Here is a 25,742-nt window from a genome sequence, read left to right on the forward strand (position 1 = left end):
GATATTTATATATATATCTCGGAATTCGCGAGTGGAAAGGGTTAATTATGAAGAAAATTTAACTAACAAATATTTTATTCACATTATTTGTTATGAACAATATAGACAAGATCAATGTGAATGGAATCATCAGTTAATATTTTTTCGATATTTTATATATTTCCCACAAAAAGTGAGTTTGAAAAAAGGGGCCACTTTCACATGTTTTCACTGATATCTTGACCAAATAATGAGATCGGGAGTTGAAAATTGGTATGTCGTATTTTTTTCGAAAAGACCTATGAAATGCCATCAAAATTATTTATAAATACCAGGGTGGAGCCGATTCTGTATGGAAACATGCCCATACCCTCTATGCAAGGCTTAATAGCGAAAAACGTTTAAATTGAAAAATTTCACATATAATCGAATGATAAAGTTCTATTAAGTGTCAGTAATTCTGATTTGAAAAAAAATATTCATGTAAAAAACTGATTACCATTGTGTCGTTAAATATAGTATATTTGTTATTTTTAATCATATTTAAGTCATTTAGCCGTTCCGGTTTTCGTCTCAAAAAATATGGCTACCTTATATTAGATTCAATTAAAGTTTGTTTCTCTATCAATAAATCGTATTGTTAAAATGAAAATTGTATTTCTGAAAAAATATTGTTTTCTCTACATACGTGGTTTGATCGTAACTCTACTCAATTGAAAGATGCAAAGAACAGCAGAATCAACAACAGAGTCATAATGCATTCTTAATTTATGGTGATGTACTAATAAAAATTGCCATCTTTCCGTGTTTGCTTGTCGTCTGTGTTTGTTTACTTCAATTCATAATTGCATGTTTTTGTATGATAAGCCACTGCATTCCGCATTAAACATTTTGAAGACGATTTCAGAATACTCTAAGGGTCATTATCAGTTGAAATTCTCCAGCTTGCAGATCGTTAGTGTTAAGATCATTTTCCATTTCGAATGAATATTATTTTTATAATTTTTTAATATTTTATTAGGAAAATGTGAACCAAAAACTTTGATAATGCTATGTTTTACCAGTGTTATTATAAAGTAATAAGTGATATATAACAATAAGTGATATTTAAAAGCCAAAACAATGGCTACTTTGTACATTAACGAATCTCCAAATGGCATTCATTTGCTAAATGATACCGAAAAGGATTCTATGCGTCGCAGATCTTTAGCCAGTATTAATGAAATCAACCAAAAAATCAACAGTGACCTAAATGATTCTCATAACTCTGAAAAATTAAGAACTAAAAGATTAAGCATTTTTGGAAAGAAAAGTGCATTAAAGGATGTCGATCCTTCTGATAAAAGAAGACACTCGACATATAATATTTTGGGATTAGGAATAAAGACATCTAGTAAAGATAAAGATAAAGATAAGGAGAAAAGAAAAGAGCACAGACGCAGCTCATTAGCTCTATTCGGAAATCTGAACAAGGAACGTAGGAGTTCCTTGGCTTTAAATTCCGATTCCAAAGAAAATGTTGCTAAATCCAACAGGAGATCTTCTCTGGCTGTACATTTCTCAAAATCGAAAAAGGAGTTGAGCAAGGTTAGGAAGAAGAAAAAAATATGCTTAATAAGTTAATCGAACTTGTATTTCTTTCAAATTAAGATCGAAAATCTTATTTTTTTCCTAACAAAGCGGAAGTATATATATTGAAATTTTAATATTAATATTTAACATAGAAATAGTTTTTCAATGCAAATATGTACTTGTTGAATAACATTCAAAGTCGTTAGGCCCGTAAAGTTTTTAATTTAATATTGCTGATGTTAAATTATGAAGTAATTGAAGATTTAATTAACACTTTATTCACTACGTCTAACTTTTTTATAGATACAGATCATATTTGTTTTATAATTTGCTAGCGTTTTATTATTCACTTTTTGATACGTGTTTTATATTCTCACATTAAACTGAATCATTTTTTTCAAAAGGAAAAGTATTTATATTTTTTTTCTCCATATTTGTCTTTCGTTTTTTTATATTAACGCCACTGGGCGTATCTATTAATTTGTAGACAATCAATTGTAAACAACTTGTCAGCATTCTCTGCTAAATGTAATTATTTTTATAGATTGCAGAATGAAAATAAAATTAAAAAGAAATTTTTTTCTCAAAATTAATTAATAGTTTCAGTCTAAGAAATTATGTAATTTTTATACTAATTGGCAATATTCTTGTGACGAATTTAGAATTGACCAACAATATTTAATTATGGTGCCTTTATATTAGAAGTTCGAGCCTATTTTTGTGGATTGTCTAAAAATATTATTCTTATTTTGTATATTTTTAACAATACTAAATAACATAAGATTGTTATTCATTTAAGTACATATTATTTGCAATATTAGTTACTATATCAAATAATATTTTTAATTATTATTAAATTTGATTTAATTTATATCACAATTTTAATTTTTTTTATTTTAATTTTAACATGAACCACAAATGATTTTTGTAAAAGTTATTAATATAAAAATATACACCTAAGTCTGTTTTTACACGGTTTTGATATAACACGGTTTGAAAATTGAATATTTTTAATTTTTTTACAAGATTTTATTCCATTTAGCACGATTTGAAATTTTATGTACTTAATTTTTAAATTAACAATTAAATTTATGTTGTTGTATTTATGATTATCACTTATTCTATTTTATTTTATTTTTTACCTCAAAAATTGAATAACCTGTTCTTTTCATTCACAACATGGTTTTTTAGTTCCTGAACTTGCCATACATTTAATTTATATTACTTTTAAGATTAGTGTGCATATGTTTTTTATCATTAATTACTGCTTGTGAAAATAAGCATTATATATTTGATTTAATAAAATAAACACGAATTTTTGTTCTTAAAAATTCTTATTTTTCACTAATTTTAATAGGTTTTAGAGATTAGGAACAAATCACCCATTTTTGTATAAGATCAATGCCTTTTTTTACATGTTTTTTTTTTACACGGCTTCTTCTAGAACCAATCTACCGTGTAAAAACAGACTTAGGTGTACTCCTAACTGAATTTTAATTGTTAATCTAGTTGTCCGTTTGTTATTAACTCGTGAAACAAGTATAAAGTTGGTATAAATTTCATTTCATTATTTTTTTTAATTTCGTTAAAAATCGACAGATAAAAATAATTTTTACATTTACTAACAATAAGTTCGGTCAATAAAATAACATTGTAACATGAGTGGAATGAAATGTGGCCTTCACCCATAGTCTCAAGGTGCATTAGATGAAGACGAGGTTGAACCGAGACGCAGTAAAAGTACTTGGCAAGTCCGAAAACGCAGAACAGGCGCAACAAATGGCTCAGATTTTGGAACACCTGAAAGATCCAGACCTCACTCACCTGACAGATCGATAGAAAATTTGGATGAAGTAGAATTGAATGAACGTTATTTCGAACCTAACAAACGTAGATTGAGCTGGTGGAACGTTTTGTTACCAGAAAACCTCAAGTCCAATAGGTAAATTTCATATAGTTAATGATGAAATGCATGAGTGAGTTTGAGTTATTTCATAAGGGGATTTTATATTAAGAATGGAGAATCATTCAATGAGTTCCTATAATCGCTTGTTTTTTTGTTGAATTGGATAAATATTAACTATGAATGTTTCGTGACGTCCTGTACTTGGGAATTTTCTATCACTTATGATTAAGACATTCTTGAATGTAATAATGATTTTTGATGTGATTATAATTAAGTTTAGTTCCTATTTCATGTTTTCTTCATCATGTTTTTATAGACTTACCGCAGATCATTAATGAATTATTTATTTTTATTAACACAGTGAGTAATATAGTAATGATACTAGATACCAGATACTACATTAGAGCTCTAATGAATTTGATTGATCTTGTATAAAGTATAAGTATTGACATTCTACGTATCCTCAACTACAAATAACTAGCAATAATATTAAAATTAAAATTAAAATGGTGTTCGTATAAATAAACCAAGAACAATTAAGAGTACAGAAAAAAAGTTTTTGGGCATTATTTACTAATACACAATACTTTTAAAATCCAGACAGTCCATAATCAGTTATAATATTCTTTTTTATAATTAATATATTTGCTTATAGTTGAATGTCCAACTATCAATAAGTCCCTGGACGCTAGTTATAATAGATATATAGATAGAATAATTACATATTTCCCGTCAACCTGATTAATGCTTTACATCAAGCAGCGTGATATCAAATTTTCACTTGAAGTTATAGATCTCAAATATAATCTGAAGTGAAAATTGACTTTTGCGGGCACAGCTGCTTTATAAAATCTAAAAAATTCAAAAAATATTAGAAGGCATGCCATTTCAGTCATAATTGTAGAGAACAATTACTAAGTTGCCTACCAAATACAAATATACACTACATATCAACAAAGTTACATACTGAATGTCCTCATAATGTGGACAGATTGTGATTAAAAAATATATAAAAATATACGACCTTTAACTATTGAAGAATATATGTGCAAAAGGATTTCTTAAAACTTAAATTATTTTCGGAGATATAGCTGTTAGACCACCACGATCCTCCTCTGTTTTTTTTTTTCTTCGCAAAACTAATAGTCCAGTCATTTAAACTTAAATTAGGTAAAAATCTCGGAATTCGAGATACCAAGCTGTGAGCCTGTAAAGACTTGTATATTGACACTAAAAAGTTATCTCAAAACCTACATATGGTCAATACCATATGTAGTTTTTGAGACAACTTTAGGGTGTCAATATACGAGTATTTACAGACTTACAGCTGGGTATCTCGAATTTCGAGGTGAACTTACTATAATTACTGGACCAATAATGCTTCTCGAAACTTTTTTTCTTATTCGATATTATTTCCACGATGTTTCAACTTCTACTGGACCGATTCACTTCAATTCTATAGTCTTCTTTATAGAATTCTCAACAGTATGAACTTCGCTCATCACCAAATTCCGATTTTTACTATTTTTAAAAAAATCGAGAATATCAAAAAAGTTGTAAGAAAAAGATTTTTTTCATGCTATTTCGCTATTTTGCGAAAAAAATTGAACCAGGTAGTTAGAACGACATTCGTAGCCGTAATTCATACGAAGACGGTATTGATCTAGATTCTAGATAGATGGGGAGTAGCTAAAATCAGAGGTAACCTTACGTATCAATTTTTTGAGACAACCCTCTTCATATCTAGCTTGAATTCATTCTTCCGCTATGGATGTCGTCCTTGGACGACATATTGTGTTTGCCTTTGCTTCAAGATTTATCACCATGAGTTAACAACTTTTTCAACTGTTGAATTGAGAATTCTAATCTTTTATTGTAATTTCTAGTTCATTAAAAGCATAATTTTTAATTTAACAAAAAAAATTATTTAAGACATTTTTATTGATCATAGAAATATATTGTTAATTATATATTTTTAATTTGATTTTTGGCTTTCAATTTACATAATTTAGCCATTAAACCTATTTTATAATTTAGCTATACAGTTGTTGAAGTTCTATATAATACATTGATACTTATACAATTAGAACATCTTAAAATATATCGTTGTGCTTGTTCTTTCAGTAGAGCAATAGAGTGGCACGCTGTTCTCGTATAGCAGTGACACTCTTGCGGAAAGCACACCCACAGCGTAAGGGTTAAAAATTGATCGTTCTAATTTTTTTTTGTCAATCAAAACTTTATTAAAGATTTTTTTTTTAATTTGAAATTTTTGTCTTTAATATTGCAACATTAATTAATAACTTATAAAACTTGATAGTAAAAATATTGTTTGCCGTTTTTATGGCCGTTCAAATATCACATAAAATTCATGTTTGTAGACTGGAATACCCCCTTAATAAAAGCACTATACCGAAGCCATTTGAAGCTCTAAGATCCAAATATATATTAATAAATTATAGTAAATTTTATATGCACCAACTATCGTAATCATCGTGTGTGTCTTTTGGAATAAGTAGTTCTAAGCGTGAATTTTACGTAAGAACAGTGACCCGTTAATCTAATGACCTCGGGCAGGAATACTTGACGTACTGGTATCCAGACTGGCGTACATTGTAACAGTCACGTACCACAAACGCATTTCTGGAAAGAAGACTCTCACAATATCTATTAAAATATTTAATCATGGTATCTATTTAAATGATTGCCTATGCACCATTTATTATTTATATTATTAGTTCACAAGGACAATCTAATGAGATAAAACATACATTTTTATCATTTTCTGTTGATCGAAGTATTTTGTCTTTGTTTGATGTTGATGTTACGCTTCACTGCACAATTACTGCCGGCTTCATTAAAATTTATGTTTTTGGAGACAGAAAGTTACGGGATCCATCCCGCTTACATCTAATTACACGAACCACCTTGCTGATAGAGCATAATTTTACCTATAAAAGATCTGAGATCTCTATGCTCGAGGAGGATTACTATACATATACAGTTCAGTTATTTTATATAATTAATTGTAATTTTTAAGAAATAATTTTTTTTTGTTTTTTCTCGAATAACGAGAATAAAACTCAGAACCTGCTTAAAAAGCTTAAGGGAGTATTTTAGTCTAGATTCTAGAACATCAAACCATTTGTTATTTTCAAAGTTTTAAACTATTCAAGAATATGTGTATAAGAGGATTTTTCAAAATTTAAATTATTTTCTGAGATATAACTGTTTGACCATGATAGTCCTCCTTTGATTTTTCTCGAAACTGTCTTTTCCCATACGATACCCATAATTTCTGAACTTCTACAGTACCGATTTACCTGAAAATTTTTCAGGGCCTTCTTTATGGGGAGTCCATTAATCAAGTGATTGATTTTTTAAGGATTTTTTTACCCTTCCCTCCTCCACATTGTCTATGAAACGTGGTGAAAAAGTTGTAAAAATTTTAAATTTTTTTCGAAAATGTTCGGAACTTTTAAAAAAAATTAGGTAAGAAATAAATACGAGTGAAATCTTACTTTACCCCCTCCCCCCACGTGATATTTTGAGATTTTTTGTCAAACACCTCCTCTCCCTAAAAACCTCACGTGATTATACCCCTTATAGACTTCTCTTCAGTAACTACGTTCACCCGTGAATTCCAATATTTATTATTAAAAAGATCGAAAATATGAAAAGAAGTTGTAAAATAATTTTTTTTCTTCAGATTATTTGGAGGACTTAAATCATGGGTATGCCCCACATTATAACTAAAACTATTTTTCATATATATTTTTTTATATTCTCAAAACATTAATAAGTAAAATATAGCATAAAATTCATGCCTATAGACGATAATATACCCTTAAATAATGGGCGTTCGATTTCAATTCAAATCCCACATTAAATGCAACCTGATATCAAACAGTTGTGATATTAACACAACTTCAAACTTAAAAATATTGATCTAAATATTTCTGTTAGTGAAAATAGCAATTCGGCGTATTATGCAATATATGACATTATTAGAAGTATGTAAAAATTTCATCACGAAGAGAAAGCACAATCATTGGGTTTTCTTCTTATAAAGCTAGGTAATAAAAAATACATCACAACACCTTATACAATACTGAGAAAAATTCTAATTGCGGTTCAAATAATGAAGAAAGAACTAACTTGAAGGCTATAAGTTTCTATAAATAAATAGTAATGGTATTAAGTTTTAGTATGATGCAAGGAATGGAAATGGGAAAAACTCTCACACTACTCCTACCCTCAATCTGAGTTGGAGTTTAACTCAGTTCACAGACCTTTCTTTGGGCAGTACTATCCATTATTATCATTATTATGGTCTTACTAATTAATGATTTTGTCAACCACTCAATTTGTATAGTATTGTATATTATTGTGCTATTGTTTTTGTTATAGCGTACATTCTCATTATATTATTCGAGCTCAATTTCATTAATTTCATTTTCATTAATTTTGTCTTACAAATTAAAATCGTCTGTTTGTTCCGTCGACATAACTTTTGCAAACTGCTCATGAATGTCCGGCACGTGATGCAATTTAAGTGTGTCTTTCATCAAACTACAGTATAGCTAGTTTGGTATGAAAGAAATATTGGGTAGATTTCTTATGATGAAAATATGAATTAACTAGTGGGTTGTGCCTTAAGGCAAATTGCTGGAACTTTCCGCATCAAAAATTCTTGAAACTTTGAAAAAATTAGATTTTTGAAAAAAATTGAATTTTTGAAAAAAAAAAGCCTTTGGAAAAATGTTTTTTTTATTTTAGAAATTTTAAACTTTTCAAAGCAATCGCCCTGCTTTAGCTGCATAGAGACAAAATATCGAACGTATGTGCATAAGTTTAATGATCATTTAAAATTGAATGATCCATTCTCAAAAACTGTGTTACCGGTTTTGGCAGTTTTTGGCCAATTTCTTCAGAACGGCTAGACCTGTCTTTGCCAAAAACTAATCAGGACGTCTCCTTATCAATATGAATAGATTTTTTTAAATTATTCAAATCAGTTAATCGTTGTTCCCGAAATCGTCGACGAAAATTTGTATTCGTGTACACACACACACATATATATATAATATATATATATATATATATATATATATACATCCATTTTTTCTATTATAAGGTATGCCAAAATGTTCAGAAACCTTCGAAACTTAAGGATATATAAACATTTTCATTTTCGATTTTTTGCGATTACTATAACTTACCTACCCTATGGGAAGTTAATAATAATTGTCACAAACATTTCATTTTTGTTGCCTTAATTAATTTACAAAACAGATTATTAGAAATGAAACTATTGTTATAATATAGTAGGGACAATGATCTTATTTTACTAATGAATGATAAATTCTTCTAATGAATTATTAGTTGAAGTTGTAGTTTAATCATTTTATCGGTTCAAGATCTTGATATCACTTTGACGAACATAAATAAGGGGTTTATGAAGGTGATTTAAGTATATTTTTAACATAAAATCTATTAGGTGTTTAAATCTTCTAAAAAAAGTTCTTTATTATTAGTTACCTTTAATGAGAAAAAATTGATTACATATATATATATATATATATATATATATATATATATATATTATTAGAAAACGAACATTTCCACAAAAAAAACATGTCAACAAGTATAGTAGAATTTCGCTAATCCGACACTTTTAAAAACCGCAGGGTGTTGGATTATTGGAATGTTTGGATTACTGCATTATAGTAAAGAAGAAAGTCATAATTTTCAAAAATATGGTATTGGAAATAACGTTAAATTTTCCAGCACTTGAGTCGCGAGGATGTCTATCGAAGTATCGGATTAGTGAGACTCTACTTTATATAGTTTTCAAAATTTATTGTTTTAATTTAGATTTTAATTTCATATGTATTTTAAAATTTCTTTAATGCCTACCCAAAGATTTTCTAGATTTTTCACGAATTTAAGTATTCAAAGCATTATTAAAATTTTATTTTATTATAAACAATTAATAGGGGTTTATTAAAAACGTTATATATACTGTTTATTACTGGACGATTTTCAATAATTACGAAGTTTTTCCGCCAAAATAATGCTCAGACATTACCAGAAATATTATAATTGATTTACTAAACATCTTAATAGTATTGTAAGGAAGTTGCTGGATCAAATTGATAACAAAGAATTAAAAAAATTTACTTGTGAAAGAATTGTACTACTAGACGTAGTTCTTACAATAAGATGTATATATAGATTACACTTTATGAACAATTGATTGAATTTCTTATGTAGATAGATAATTAAACAAATAAAAAATATTTACGTCGAGTTCGGGAAGTTCCACCAATATCTGTTAAGGCACAATATAATACACCACTAGTTTCGCAAGTAATGTTGAAGATAATCGTTATCACGAAGTTCCAAATCGTTAATATTATCACAATAATAACTGGTAGGGATAATCCAAATAAGATGTTTTTCATTGTTTGTTTTTATACAATTCTTAATATCGTTCAAAGTTATTTCTGTTATGCATTGTTTACCATTCAATCGGTATTAATTTCTATGTGGTAAAACAGTGTAAGTGTAAAAATTTATTGGAATTTGATGAAATAATTAACACGTTGAATCATGTTGGCGATGTGAGTATTGTTGCATATATATTTTTCGTAAATACTTATGATAATTAGATAGTACATTTTGATCATTTTTAAAATTCGGTGTATGTTTCTCACACAACTAAATAATAAATTTTCTGGTTTGATTAGCTTTACCTGATCATTGGTCGATCTGTATTTCTGTTATTTTTTATACATTTTTGCATAAAATATTAAATTTATTCCACGAAAAAGATTGGGAAACCATAGTCTAATAGTTTCTGGTAATTGTTAAGATAAGTTATTTAAGTTCTGCAATTCTAGTCATCCGATAGATTCAAAATCATCTAGGACATTTCTTTGTAATTGTAAAAGTCTAATGCGCAATTTTTATCTTCGTTTTAAGATAAGACTTCATGTGTTAGTAAATTCGAACATCAACACAAACCTCCTAAAGATTTATAGGCCTACGAAAAGTGGTTTAAATATAAAAATTGTACTCTCTTAGCGATATTATGTTATCCAGTGGAAGTAAATTCCTTAAACTTAAAACTTGTTAATTTTTATTTGTTTTATAAGTATTTTATAAATCTACAATTTTCATAATGAGTATTATAAAATTAAATAATTATTTATTAACTAATATATAAATATAATATTAATCAAATATTCTATTCAAATCTTTCAAACATTTGTTAATGTCGGTAAAAATAGAAATTTGTCATAAAAATGGTTTATATGTTTTATTAATTTAATTAATAATATTTGGCATGTAAATAATACCTTTTATGATCACCATTAAAAGGTCCACAAAATACAGACTCGTATGTACTCGTATAATTGCCCATTATTCTTTATTATTTTAGTAAATATATATTACAAATATATTTTCCATCAAATTACTTTACCGAAATATTCAGTAAAATTCATCGAATATCGAAAACAAAGCTTTTATAGTTGCGTGTTTAAAATAAATTAATATATAGTCGAAATAAGGATAAATTAACTAACAACGTTTTCTCGACTGTATTACGAAAGCCATAATCACAATCCTGTCAGATGTTGAGCGTCATTTTCAGTTTAGCCTACAGACGAGTTGCAGACGTAAAATTCTAGGAAAATTGGTAAATTAAAAAAGAAGAAAATTATATGAACACACATATCGGAAAGTCAATAAAATTTTTCAAATAGATAAATGTTATCATATTTACCAAAATAAATGAAAAATATTTTTAAATTAAGAAGTTTATCTTCAATTTACAAATTTGCACACGGTCAATTTTTAAAAAATATATGTTACGCCATAAATGGAATTTTATAAAAAACATGTTTTAAGTTTAGTAATTACTATTTAAATCTGGTCGAATGCAAAGAATTCTTACGACTTAACGCTCAATGACTTTTACGTGCTTCATTAGTAAACAAATCTTTATGAAAAATCATAAAAATTCAGATATTATACAAAGTATACGATGTTCAAATACTTTGGCGCGTGATGATTTCCTAGTTTCCTATATAACCATTGAATGTTCATTAGCGTACTTAAAATACCAAAGTACATACATCTCGATTTATTTTCATAAAATATCGACTGAGATTCTTTTAATCATGAATATGTTTATTATTTTATTAAATTAAATTGACTAACTAGAAAAACTCTTAAAAATAAACCCGACACCTACATGGTAAAATACCGAATATTAATATTAGATTTTGAATGTAAAAAGCGGACATAAAGCGTTTTTAGAGAGACGTTGGAAGTAAACTAAGAGCGCAAAAGTTTTGCAATAGCTTTGGCATAGCGCCCAAACCTGAATTACAAGATTTGTGCTTTTCCACTAAAAATTATAACTAAAATTTTATTGGTTACCGAAATAGAACAAATACAAATATTATGAAATCTTTCTTGGATATCAATTGTAAGATGAAACCATGACTTGCAAAAAAGGTGACGAATAACATTAATCTAGGTGAAGTTATAAGAAAGTTCAGAAAATGGTTTAAAGTCACGAAGCATATGATATAGTTGTTGCATAACGTATGAGAGAGTTGAAATTATGAGTTAAATACGTATTAAAAATTTTAATACATACTACTAGTTGAAATTTTCATAGTACAAAATGAAAATATGTATATAGGTTGCATATACATGCAGTGTCATCAATAACAATCAACAATTATTTAAGGTCAATTGCGAAGTTACCCTTTACCAAATAATCGGGGAACTACGGGTATTTCAAGTAGAAAAAAATCGGTACTAAATCTCTATTTAGTAGAAATATAAACAGTGGATTTCAAGATATGAAAACAAAACTGTTACAACCAGCCCCTAACTCCTCAAAATTATCTTTTTTATAAAGTTTGATTTATTTTTAATTTCGGTTAGAATCGTCGGAGAAAACGCAGTAAAGTCTTAAAGTATTTATTTCCAAAAAGTAGTCCTAACGCTCTTCTCGCTAAAATAATCAACACGTGCCATTGAGATTTTATCAAAGACTAAAAAATTTAAATATGGTACAAACGTTTTCGAGAAAACGTCGACGAAATGCAATATTGTTTTCAATTTTCGTGCCAACTATTCATAATGACTTGAAACGTCTAGAAAATATTAAATTACCGAACGAATCGGATTTCTGGCGCAAACATACTTCTTCGAAAAATCAACAACATCAACCTATTTAATTCATTTCTAATATTATGGTCAGTCAAAAATAATGTTTTCCGAAGTAGATTTTAAAAGAAGAACAATCTGGTTTTTATTATGTACCGGCAAAGCTTCCAGTTAGGGCAAAATTAAATGATGTTTTGTTTCTTAATCATATTTATTTATTTAATGAAATTATAATCAAGCGCAATGGTTTTTACTCGTCTTAGATCCATCGACTATCGGTAACGTAGTATTTCAATTAAGTAGAAACTATATCAACATATTTAATCAGGAATAAAGCAATTAATTACAAAAACCATTTGGTCCACATAGAATGGACAAAATGACATATAGGATAAGAAATACTAAGATGCTAATTTTTAAGACAGTTCACAAATAAATAGTTTGGTTTGGTCCGATTGTAACAAGTCAAACATCGTCATCAACCTTCGCCGACTCAGAACCGAAAAAAATATCTTTGCAATAAATGCAAGTTTCTTCTCTTCATCAGATAATTCTTTGATCTGTGTTTAGAAGTTTTTAGACAAAAACTTAAAAGCGAATCACATTTGACAGGTTTTCATTTTCTTTTTCTATTGACTTCGAATAAACTACCCTGTAGTTTGCATTTTGTCTATTGTATATTCTGTCCAAAAGTAAACATAAATCAATAATCAAAATTTAAATAATTACGAACAACAATTAATTGTGTTCATATAATTTTCTTAAGATTTACCAATTTTCCTTGAATTTTACGTCTGCAACTCGCCTGTAGGCTAAATCGTTCAAAATATAAAGTTGCGATATATGGAAGAAGAACTAAGAATTTCGAAGCCTTTATAACGATGTTTAATACTTTAAGTAGTTTCTTTAAAGAAATATCGAATAGTATGAATACTTGCTCAAACCTATATGCATTTTGCATTTCAACTTTTGAATATATACTAAATTTCACACAGATTATATACTAAATGCTAAACGGTAGAGGATACGTAAAAACTTTGTTCGGATAAAATATGCAGATTAAAATTACGAATAAAACGATATATAATTTGATGTGTGTTCATATAATTTTCTTGGGTTTTTCTAATACTTCTTTGCTATAAATCTGTTATACCTCTGTCTACATCGATAGAGGTAGAATTTTGTATTATGAGTAAATTGTATATATTTTATGAATATGAACAGAGACCACATTCTATTTTTACACTAACTTTATTTTATGAAGTACTTAATTAATTACAAATATTTTGAAACCGTGATTTACTCTATCAGTATAAAATTTAACAGCAAAAGATTTATATTATTTTCCGCTGTTAAATTTCACACTGGTGATACTTTATGAATTAAAGTTAGTGCAAAATAGAGTCTATTGCAATGAGCGTATTATTTTCATACTCAAAATAATAAATGAAGATAATTATAAAATTCTCAGAAGACGACAAAAAATTGTATATCAAAATCTTTGCAAAAAATTAAATTTTTAATTTTTATTTTAATTTGAAAATTTGCTTTATTTGACTTAAATACATGCATTGATTTTTACATAAAGATACAAATTGAATACACCTATTCTAGGAATATCATTATACTATCATAATATAATATTGTTTGCATATATATATATATATATATATATATATATATATATATATATATATTTGTTTCAATTAACTTATATAAGTATGAGAAGAGCTATTAAAAACATACTGATTAAAAACATACTGTGTGAAAAATTAAAAGAAATAGATATACAGAATATTTTCCTCTGGAATTTGTTTTACTGACTAGACAATTTATTGCACTTAATTTTAGCATCAAAATTATCGAAAAACTCAACATATAATATATGTAATATATTTGTATACACATTTAATTGGCCTCGCTATAGCATTTAGCCATCTACATTATTTTTATTCCTTACGATGCATTAATTTAAATTTTTATTCAAGTTTTATCATATTGTTATATACATTGTTTTTATTTTCATTTATATTTATTTTTACCCTCAAACTATTTTTATTATCAAACATATTTTTTGACCTATATTTTCAAGTGACAATGGACACTGCTACTATTTGATATCAGGCTGTATGATTGTGGGGCATGTGGAACAAATGTTATCTTTGTGATTCAGAAGAAAATTAATTCTTTTTAAGCTTTTACGCGTAATAATAATTGTGTTTTATAAATCGTGATGATATCAGAGTAAAACCCGTATACTAATCTATTGTATATAAGATAAATCCGAGTTTAATACGATTCTAAAATTTTTGTTATCTGGTTCTTAACGAAATTCGATTTAATGACGGTGTTTCCAATGGTTACTATTTTTCTCTGGAAAACCAATTTTTTATTATGAATAATATTTGTCGACAGGATTTTGATTGTCAATTATTTCAAAAATAGATTATATTAATGTAATGGAAAGATTATTAGTTTTTTTTATAAAAAATCTGTATACTATTAATTATTATTTGTGATGAGATGAGATGAGACTAGGAGATTAGAAATTATTAATGAATATGTATCTTGACATTTAGTGAGAAAAGTTGATATTCGTTATGCAACCGAAAAAAATTCAATTACTAAATCAAGCGAAATATTAAATTCTTCTGAAGATTGTATTATAATGTGTATGCTAATTATTCACTTACATTACTCTAATTTTACAATAAACTGTATGATGAAAGAATTTCGCAATTGTAGACAGATATGAGTAATTGATACGTTTCTTTATCTTAAAATTAGTCTGCACTTAAGAATACAGCGTGTGATAATCATATGGTGTAATACCAATTTTTTCATTCAAGTCTTAAGTATTATTTTTCAGAAACTTATCTTATCACATCGCTTTTATTAATCGTGAATGGCAATCAAAATTTTATTGCATGATATTTTTAAATTTCATATATCTGAACTGGTTAAATTCGGTTTATCAAAGACAAAAACATTAAAATATGCTAGTCATAATTATATGTTACATTTTAAATATATCGATAAATTTATAAGCTTGCGGGTTTTCCTTTGAAAATTTATTAAAACTCTCCTTCGAATACTCAGGTTGTTGGGTTATAATTTAACCATTGTGGCTGTGGACTGTATTAAACACTGATTTGTTTGTATATTAAGTATTTGTTGCAGTTCTAGTTACAATCATTGATTTGTTACTAAGTTATAATGAAAGAAGATATATTTATTGGTCATTTATTATGCATGTTTTTTCGCGGACTTTACTTTTAGAAGTGAACAATTAGTCCTATCAAACTTTCCGCTACCCCCTCTACAAGGGTTAGCAACCAACCCTTGTAAAACTCAATGCCATGAAGATTGTCACCTTCCTGGCCAATATAATAAAATGAAAATACGTCTGAACAAGTGTGAAATAAAAATTTTATGGATAGAACAAACTTGAATCATATTTTTTGTTTTCTTGTGGATTTTGTCCTCTCTTAGTGTACATGACTCCATTTTCTGCACTAGTGAATTTCTTTCTCGTTATATTCGTGCAGAATCCAAATCCGAGCTTTTTACCGACTTCAAGACATTTTTAGTCATTCTTGATTGTAGTATATAAGATACATTTTACCTCTATGCAATAATCTCATAAACAGTTACATGACGATTCTCTTTAATTATGACTTCCGTTCGCTAATCAACAACTTTGTTGACAGGAAGGTTATCATATGTTACTGATACTTCAACTAATTCCAGTATGGAATTTATTCAACAAGTTCTGACACGTGCCCTTTGCTATGCAATTATCTTACCTGTAACTCATCTTAAATTTGACTTGATACCATAAAGTATCAAGAATCACTGATATCATCAAATATAAAATGGAAACAATATACATACTGACAAAAGTCCTTAAAAACAGTTGTAACTAATATAAGTAAAAGTAACAGAAAATACTTTCTTGCTAACCGAAATGTTATATGAAATTTTATGAATTAAATCTGTTTTTCAGCATTGTGAACTTTCAGTCATCTTGCTGACAACTTCATATTTTGGGCATCTCTAGAATTTCAGATGTTGACAATAAACACCTGAAACTTACCATCCAAAATAACCAGCATGCTCTTTTTTTCTAATCCAAAGCCAGCTTTGATTATGTTCATCACACTTGGATTATTGCTTATTGCACATGTTTCAAATACTTTATTGAATTTTTTTTATTCTCTATTTTATTTACAACTGTCTAGTTAAGAACATTTAATGAATTTGGGGAATTTACAATTGTCAGCCGTAAAGGGACATTGTATACAAAGTGGGCATGTTACAAAAACAACGCAATAGTTGTTTTCCCATTCGTTAAGATATTAACAATATTTTATTGATAATTATATAATCTTAACTAATCACTTACCTATATAATAATTTCTTATAAATAATGACTAAGTCATGTCAATTTTTATCAGGAGAGTTGATGACTTAAATCCAGTGGCGCTTTTCTTTTCAACCTTCGTCGATAGTTCTCTGTTATTAGGGAGTTTGCTATTAAATTTGGGTGGCTTGTTTCTATATTTATGTGCTGTTTTTATTATTACATCTTTCATGGTAGATGTATTTGTGTCAAGATGAATCAGCCAGTTCGGGATATATTTTGGTGCTCCTAAAACAATTTTCAAAAATTTGTTCTGAAATTCTGTATTATTTCTTTATTAGTCTTATGACCACTGCCCCACAATTTTATTCCATAGCACCAAATTGGTTCGAATAAAGTTTTATATAAAAGTAGCTTATTGTATGAGCTTAGTTTGGATTCAGTCCCTAAAGTAGAGCTTTTACTCAATTTACTGAATCTGACTAATTTTTCTTTACTAGCGAATGAGTTTCTTTCACTTTCAATTCATGCAAAACACAAATATCGATCTTCTTAAGGAGTCTAATGGCAATAAATTTAACCTCTGTGCAATCTCATTTATATTATAGTTACGTGGCGATTTACTTTAATTATGACTTTCTTTGGCTCATCATCATGATTGACCAGAATGTTAATCATATTTATATGGAATTCTCTAACCTATAACTTATCTGAAATGTGGTTGATACCATATATCGAAAGGAAAAGACACTGCCGAAAGTCCTTCAAAATAATTATAACACCAACAGTGTAACAGTAACAGAAAATACTTTCCTGTCAATCGAAATGTTACATGAAATGTTACAATTACTAATACTATATACATAAAACAGAATAACATTTTTTACTGTAACAATCATGTTATGGAATGTTTTTGAAATATGCTTTCATAGAAAATTATCGGTACTATTCCAATAAATACAGGTTTGTGCTCATCCAGATCACAAAAAATAAAAATTTCACTTTCGTTGATTCATTGTGAACTGCTCACAAAAAACAACGACCTCATGCAGAAAAAACTGTACGCAGAGAATTTAAAAAATTATCTATTTCTTTTTGAATGTAAGGAAGAAATCATACTTGAAATAATATAATTTGAATTTTACGAGTATGTAGTACAGAATTCTGAGCAATGTTCTAGAATTAAAAATTAAAATAAATGAAAAAAACTAATTGTGGGCTTATGGATTGGCAACGTTTTCTGTGCGGTTTCCAGCTTCTTTCAGTAAAATTGAAGATTTTTTGAAGTAAAACTTCTTTAGGCGCGACTAGGGTGTAAATCCGTACAAATGCAACGGAAGTGAGTTACGACAGATAAGAGTCGAGTGCCAATGATTCGTCATTCGATGGTATTTCTATACGATTGTGGTTAGTAGTCGAGTATGTGAATAGAATTCTGTCGTTGTATGCGTACCGATACCAACAAGGAAATCGGCATAGATAATCATTTTAAAGTTACATTGTAGTACTAATCTTGATTTAATGAAAAATGCCTGAATCAGAAGAATATTATATCCTGTTCCTTGAAAATATTGATTAATAAGATTTATAATTAGTGAGTTTATTGATTAGAAATTATTTCTATATTATTCGTAGTTTCTATAAATCTTTGAAGTTATTAAAATGAGATTATATAAAAAGTAAAAAAAATACAAGCAGCCAATGAATGTATGTAAATTTTAATTTCATGAAGTTTTTCAAACACAATTACATGATAAATGAAGTTGCAAAAACAATATTTGTTTAGGCGTTGTTTAAAAAGATGGAAAATTAAATCGAAAGTTCTGCAAAAGTAAAGGGCATCTTAAGCTCACAAAAAATTATGAGCTGTTCGTTCTGGTAATTTTTCACTCCAAGAAAAAATGATTAGAAAGAAATTGTCTACTTTGAACTGCTATTACTAACCGATTCGTCAATTCTGTTGTCTACATTAAACAAATAGCGAAACTAAATAATGCTGTTGAAAAAAAATTGGCTTTTTTAGCAAATAGAATTGGTGATTTATACCAATTATTGATATCACATATCTTTGGCCACTTGGAAAAAATAATTGGAGCTTGGTTGGGATGTTTTTCCATATACGCCATATAGTCCTAACCTTGCTTTCATTACTTTCATTACTTTTTGTTTCAAATGAGTTAAACTATTAGCAAAGTATAAGTATTTTTATTATTTATTCTGATATCTGAAATTATCTTTAATTTTTCATCATATGTGGTATAGTTTCATCATATCGCCCACTTTTTAGTTGTCAGAAAGCTTTCAACTGCAGTAATACAATTTTCGTAAGCTATTTGGCTAATAAGAAACACATCACACACGCAAACTAAGTACACTTATACAATATACATATTTAAACATTCGCATTATATATTAACATATATAGCATAGATAGCTAATAAAAACTAATAATAATATAATAACTAAAGATTAACAACATAATCTCTTCAATGAGAGATTTAAAAATAGATCGATAAAAATTTAAATTATACAATTCAATTTGAATCTGTTAGCTAATTTGATCAGACGACTCACTATTGGAGAATTAAGAAAGAAAGTTAATAATTCATTAGGATGTTCATCGATTGAAACAACTGCGTAATTTTATTGTATCCTGTCAGCAGTTTAAGAAATTTTGCATATGCAACCTTGAAACATTTTTTCCAGCTCTTCCTCGACTTCGAGTGATTTAGTATTCATGAACTTGTTCCCGCATTAGAGAATCATTGTTTTCATCACATGATTATAATGTATATTGTTCAGCCTGACCATAAACTATCGACTGTCGAGGAACACGGTCCGGTAATAAACGAATAATTGCCCATAAATATTTCCTTGCATTTGCAAATGGTTCCGCGTGCGATTCGAGATGTTTATGAATATTTGCTCCTTATTTATTCGTTATTTGCGCATCGCATAACTGCTAGAACATGAAATATACTGCATTCAGTATTTGTTAAAAATATGTTTTATATCGAACACAACACTTATTACATTCTTTTTTTCTGATTGCGCTGTTTGACATTTCGGAGGTTGACTTTTACTTTATAGCCGGACGTTGTGTAATCGTTATCAACGTTGACTACAAAACATAAGTTCCAGGTTTGACCCCTCGGCCAGCTTGATATCAAGCAGTGATGACATCGGTTTCCACTTGGAAATATATATAGCAATATGTTTCCAAGTGAAAATAGTCTTTGTCCAGCAAAGAAATTGTAATAAGATAGGACAACTATTTTTGTTTGCCATCAGTAAAACCGACATTAGTAAAGTAAAATCATTAAAATATTTTATAGAACCTTAAGGGTCCGATAGCAGTTCCGGTAGCTGTTAAAAAAAATTCTAACTTTATTTCAATAGTATGTTGGTATTATTCTATCTTTTCATAAAATCGCCATTAATTTATAATAATCTTTTTGTTTTAGTGACCGGTATTATTGTATTTGCCAAATAACTTTTTTTAGGGGGTACGACTTAAGCAACCCTATTGTGTACTTCGCACTCTTTACATTTCACTTTCAAATAAAAAGAGTGAAAATATTTAGTGGTTTTTTAATAGAATTTTCAAACAAAAAATATTCAGTAGATTTTTTAAGAAATTTTTCAAAAAAAGCTAGTTGGCGGACTCTATATTTTATTCAGCAAATCATTCCTAATCCAACAGTATGCAAGAATTAATATATCTCGATTTGTACATAGTATTTGAAGTGTGGAAATATTGAATTTTTCTTAAATATTATTATTGGTGCCAATAAATCACTCTGGAAATATTTTTTACACTTACAACGCGTAATTAACTTAAATGAATAAGAACTAATAAATACACGATTGAAAGAAATAGTATAAATGACTTAATAGCGCTTTTCAATCAAATGCTTTTATTTAAAGATATTAAATAAGTCTCTATTTAATTTATTATCAATAAATTCTTTATAAATTATTCTTCACGCCTGGCTTTTCTCAAATGTCTATTTTAAAGATATACTAACTTAATAAAAGTATTGTTCAAGTAAATAAATGTAACGATTTTTTTTTTTACTTTTAAATGTATGCATTTTATTTAATAATTTTACATTTATTAGAGCTGGTCAATTTGCTGAGGGCGAAATAAATCGCTTAAGCACATATTATTTTCGGATTCTAGGGATCAAAATAAGGAACTTTGCTTAAGAAACCCTACCCCTAAAATAAATTTTGATATCCTGTGAGGTTTGAATTTTGAAAAATTTTGCTTTGACCCATTTAGAGTGCCGTAGATAATATATCAGATATTTATATAGTATATAATATATATATATATATATATATATATATATATTGTTATAATTTATTTTTGTTAATCAAGACTTTAATGTCTTATTTACAAAATTGATAGGTACAAAAAGAAATGATACAAAAACTACAATAAATTGAATAAAAAAATATATAGTATATGTAATAAATTAATAATTATTTTTATTTATAATGATATGTAATCAGGGTTCGAAGTCGCGAATATGAGTCGGTGCTGACTGTGATAATAAAAAACCAAAAAAGCTTTTTAAAAAATATTTCTATTTGACAAATCGAAGACACAAACATTGATAATCTGCAATATTTTGATTTAAACTTTTTGAGTCCTTTTATTTAATCTTTGCAGTCCATATGTATCAGTATGCATATTCTCAATATATTTCTTACTCAAATTTATGCTATGTTATGTTACGTAATCATATCCAGCAATTTTCTTTCTTTTCTTGATAGTCTTTCCAATGTTCAATTTCACTTGTTAGAATTTCAATAAAACTTTTTGTAATTATATATTTAAGATAGTTGTAGAATATTATTTTTATAATTGAAATAAATGGTATAAATAATATAAATTTAACCCGTTGCACTCGAATGCCGCTGCTCCGGCGGCAAAATTCATATAAATCTCGGAATTCGCGAGTGGAAAGGGATAATAAATACTTTTAAAGACAAAAAGAACTCATCAATTCAAAAGAAATTCATCACATTATTCTCACATAGATATATTAATTTTCTCATAAGATGCAAAAAATTACAAATTAAATTTTAACATACTTTATTAGACAAAAATCTAATAAAATCAGTATAATTTAAGATAAATTCAAGTAAATGGTTAATATCAGTTAGCAATCAATAATAATACAATCTAGATCTGAATGATATCTATATTATGTTGATTATGTAACTGTAATTATTGGATGCACGTGCTTTATTTTTGATAGTGCCTACTGAAATTGTATGATGCTGAGTACACACTTGAATGCTACAATTTTAAGATAAGATTAGATCAATTTCAACATAAAAATAAGCACATTGTAAAAAAATATTTTGTTGCAAAATGCACTTAGCATATGGTTATACTTTTATATTATAATTTTTTTTGAAAACTGCATGTTGGATCCCATTCTACTATTTTTAAAATAGGCATGTGAAAATTATTTTATTATTTCTATTTTTTAATGTATGCATATTATTACTTATGTGTTTTTGTTTCTTATTTGTTTCCGTGTTGCATGCGTTGCTTGCCTCTAGGTCGAGACGTTCTAGTCAAGACATAAATGCATTTTCCAGGAGTGTGGATCATTTAGCACCGCTGCCTTTAAAAAGGTAAGTCAAAATTTAACTGGCAGAAATTGATAAGTAAGTCACCTGATAACTTTCTCTAATGAAACGATTTTTAATACAGAAAATTATTTTCAAATTCTATTACAATTCAACTACATTAATTTTTATTAGACTTGCAACGAATAGTATATTCGGCAGTGTACCGAATACCGAGAACTGAATGTTCGGCGAATACCCTGATCGAATAGCTAAATATTAGGCAAAACTATTAGGCTGGATTTTAACGCTAAAACTTGTACAAATATTATTGCTTCGCGACAGTTCTGATTAATAACATTTTGCCGCTTAATGATATACAAATCTTCCTCACTGTTCATAAAATATAATAATTCCACAAATATATTGTAAAGTGGTTGAGCAAATTAAAAGTTTTTTTTCCATGCATAATCATAGCAGTTTTTAACTTCCCGTAAGGTAACTTATAGTAATCGCCAAAAAATCGAAAATGAAAATTTTTATATACGAGTATCTTTGCATTCGAAAGGTTTCTGAACATTTTGGCATACCTTAGAAAATATGGATGCATGTGTGTGCGGATATAAATTTTCCTCGACGATTTTGTGAACACGTAATAACCGATTTAAATAATTCAAATAACAGTCGATTCCTACTTATAAGGAGACGTGCTGATTAGTTTTTGGCAAAGGCAGGTCTAGCCGTTTCGGAGATACGGTGCAAAATGTGCCAAAAACGGTATTTGAGTTTTTGAGATAACAGACCACTAGTTTTTTTAAGTATTAATGCGCATTTTATTGAACGAGAATTCAATATCAAACATGAATTATTAAATATCGAGCATAATGAGGGATAACGCTGCAAGTAATACAACTTTTTTTCTATAATACTTAGGATAGTTTACCAAGAAAAAAAGAAACTATTTTCTAGAAATGCAGAAAAATTAGACACACTGCATACCATAACCTTTTACTTCCAAATTTCGATTATAAAACCGATTTAAATGCGAAAAAACTTGCTAACTTTTCTTATTATTTTCCAGTGGTAAGAGAAATAAAACAGATATATTTTTTATATACGCAATGAGCATTTTTTTTTATTTAGAGTATTCGTCATTCGCCCGAATAATATGTATATATTCGGTATTCGGACGAATAGTAACCAAATATTCGCTGCAAGTCTAATTTTTTGTGTATTTTCTTTCTATAGTCAAATGTTTTAATTTTATTTATCCGAAAGCCGAAAACTAATTGTAGGTCATATTAAATTAATATTTAAAAAAATGGATTTTTAATTATGTTTTCTATGCAACTGTTTAGGTATTTTTTCTATGATCTATTTCTGATCTTCAAATTGCACGAAAGATTTTGTTTGATTTTGCATGTTTTTGTGATCTTATGAATACGTTGCACGCGCGCTTGCTTGGCGTTTGAATTGGCAGTTTAGATAAACATAGAACAGAAAATATTCATAATTGATAATTCTTACTATTTATATATTAATTTATTCAGAGTAGTATTATTTATATATTTATATTTTCTTTCCAGGAGCAAAAGTCGTAGTGTTGACCACGGTCTTACAGCGCCGTACGATTTGGACACACTTCGTTCGAAAGTAGAAGGAAGAATCGAAAGTGTCGATCGACTTGCCAAAGGTAATTTTTTATGTTTTTTTTTCATATATATAGAGAAAATTCAACAGATATTACGAACGTTTTCGGGAATTTAGTAATAAGCCAATTATGAGTTGAAGTAATTGTTTTAACTTTACAAAGCTAGTAAGAACTATGTGATCTTACAATATAGATCATCTAATACATGATGTCTTTGTAAATTTAAATATATGTCAATATTAATTAAGAAATGTTGTTTCAAATAAATAATTGAAGTGATTTTTTAGCAGAGGAGGAAAGAAAACGTGCTTTGGCTCAAATTCCTACAGTGCCATATACAGTCGGAGATAGAGATACATTGACTTCTGTTGCTGCTAGATTTGATACAACTCCATCGGAATTAACGGCGATAAATAGACTTGGAAGTAATTTTATATTTCCAGGACAAGTGCTGCAAGTTCCTAGCAAAAAATCAGAAGGTATATCAATCAATTTCTAAATTTCTTTTTTTCATTCTCTATTTTATTTACAACTGCCCAGTTAAGGACATTAAGTAAATTTGGGGAATTTACAATTGTCAATCGTAAAGGTACATTGTATACTAAATTGACATGTTGAAAAAACAACTTAATTCTTGTTTTTCCATTCGTTTTAATATTAACAATATTTTAATGACAATGATGTGATATTAACTATTACATCTAAAATTCTACGTGCTATAATATTTCCATCTTTTATTTTGAAAATTCTTCAAACTATTTTTTGATGTAAGCAAGTTTTTTTTACACCATGAAAAGTAAATCCATTCTCGCCTTTACTCTACTTATTTATGTAGTAACGGAATTAGTTAAAAATAGTTCAGAATACAATATATAGGGGAATACAATGTAGGGGAAGTACGAACAAAATGACAGGGTGTTCTATTTTTTAATGATATTTATTTATTTGATGGTAATATAATCAGACGCAATCGATTATATTCTTTTAATGTTTATTGACTAACAGTAACATAGTCTTTTCATTATGTAAAAACTTTAATAACATATTTATTAAGGCAAAATGCAACCTATTCCATATGTCCATACTATATCAATAAAATGAAATATAAGATAAAGACAATCTGAGATACTAATTTTTGAGAATGAAGTTTACAAATAAATCGTTTAGTCTTCTTTGAAACATCAGCACATGATGCATGAGACCAAAGGGAACAAATTGTACATCATAAGTATCACAACCAAAGTATCTTCCTGTTACCGGTAGATCCTTCAGCCCATTTTTCCTTGTTCTTGCACGAACTACCCCCTAATTCTTGCTCAATAATACTATGTCGTTTTGTCCCATAAATGAACAAAAATGAATAAAAAATCAAGAACCTGATAATTGCAATAAAACTGATCGAAAATACTAGTACTGACATTAGTTTATTGATTTTAATTAAAAACATACAAATAACAATAAATAAGTCCCAAAAAACATATCAAAAGCAC

General features: G+C 27.9%; 2 protein-coding genes across 2 annotated transcripts in view; one reads left to right on the forward strand and one right to left on the reverse strand.

Moving 5' to 3' along the window:
* The first annotated feature begins 923 nt into the window (after positions 1–923).
* On the forward strand, positions 924–24,751 carry LOC113371238 (DNA topoisomerase 1-like). The gene is made up of 5 exons (XM_026611874.1): positions 924–1,566; positions 3,243–3,493; positions 22,593–22,667; positions 24,188–24,294; positions 24,540–24,751. The coding sequence occupies exons 1-5, from the start codon at positions 1,102–1,104 to the stop codon at positions 24,749–24,751; spliced, it is 1,110 nt and encodes a 369-aa protein (XP_026467659.1). The 5' UTR covers positions 924–1,101.
* A 732-nt stretch (positions 24,752–25,483) lies between these two features.
* LOC113371239 (DNA topoisomerase 1-like) overlaps positions 25,484–25,742 on the reverse strand; it is a 46,678-nt gene continuing 46,419 nt past the window's right edge. Inside the window, exon 9 of the mRNA XM_026611875.1 lies at positions 25,484–25,577. Coding sequence (XP_026467660.1) covers positions 25,484–25,577 — 94 coding nt within the window. The remainder of the gene's footprint in view (positions 25,578–25,742) is intronic.

Source organism: Ctenocephalides felis, unplaced genomic scaffold (assembly GCF_003426905.1).
Source record: "Ctenocephalides felis isolate EL2017-DRISC unplaced genomic scaffold, ASM342690v1 CF-g0.4_SCAFFOLD_01492, whole genome shotgun sequence".
In the NCBI taxonomy this organism is placed as follows: Eukaryota; Metazoa; Arthropoda; class Insecta; order Siphonaptera; family Pulicidae; genus Ctenocephalides; species Ctenocephalides felis.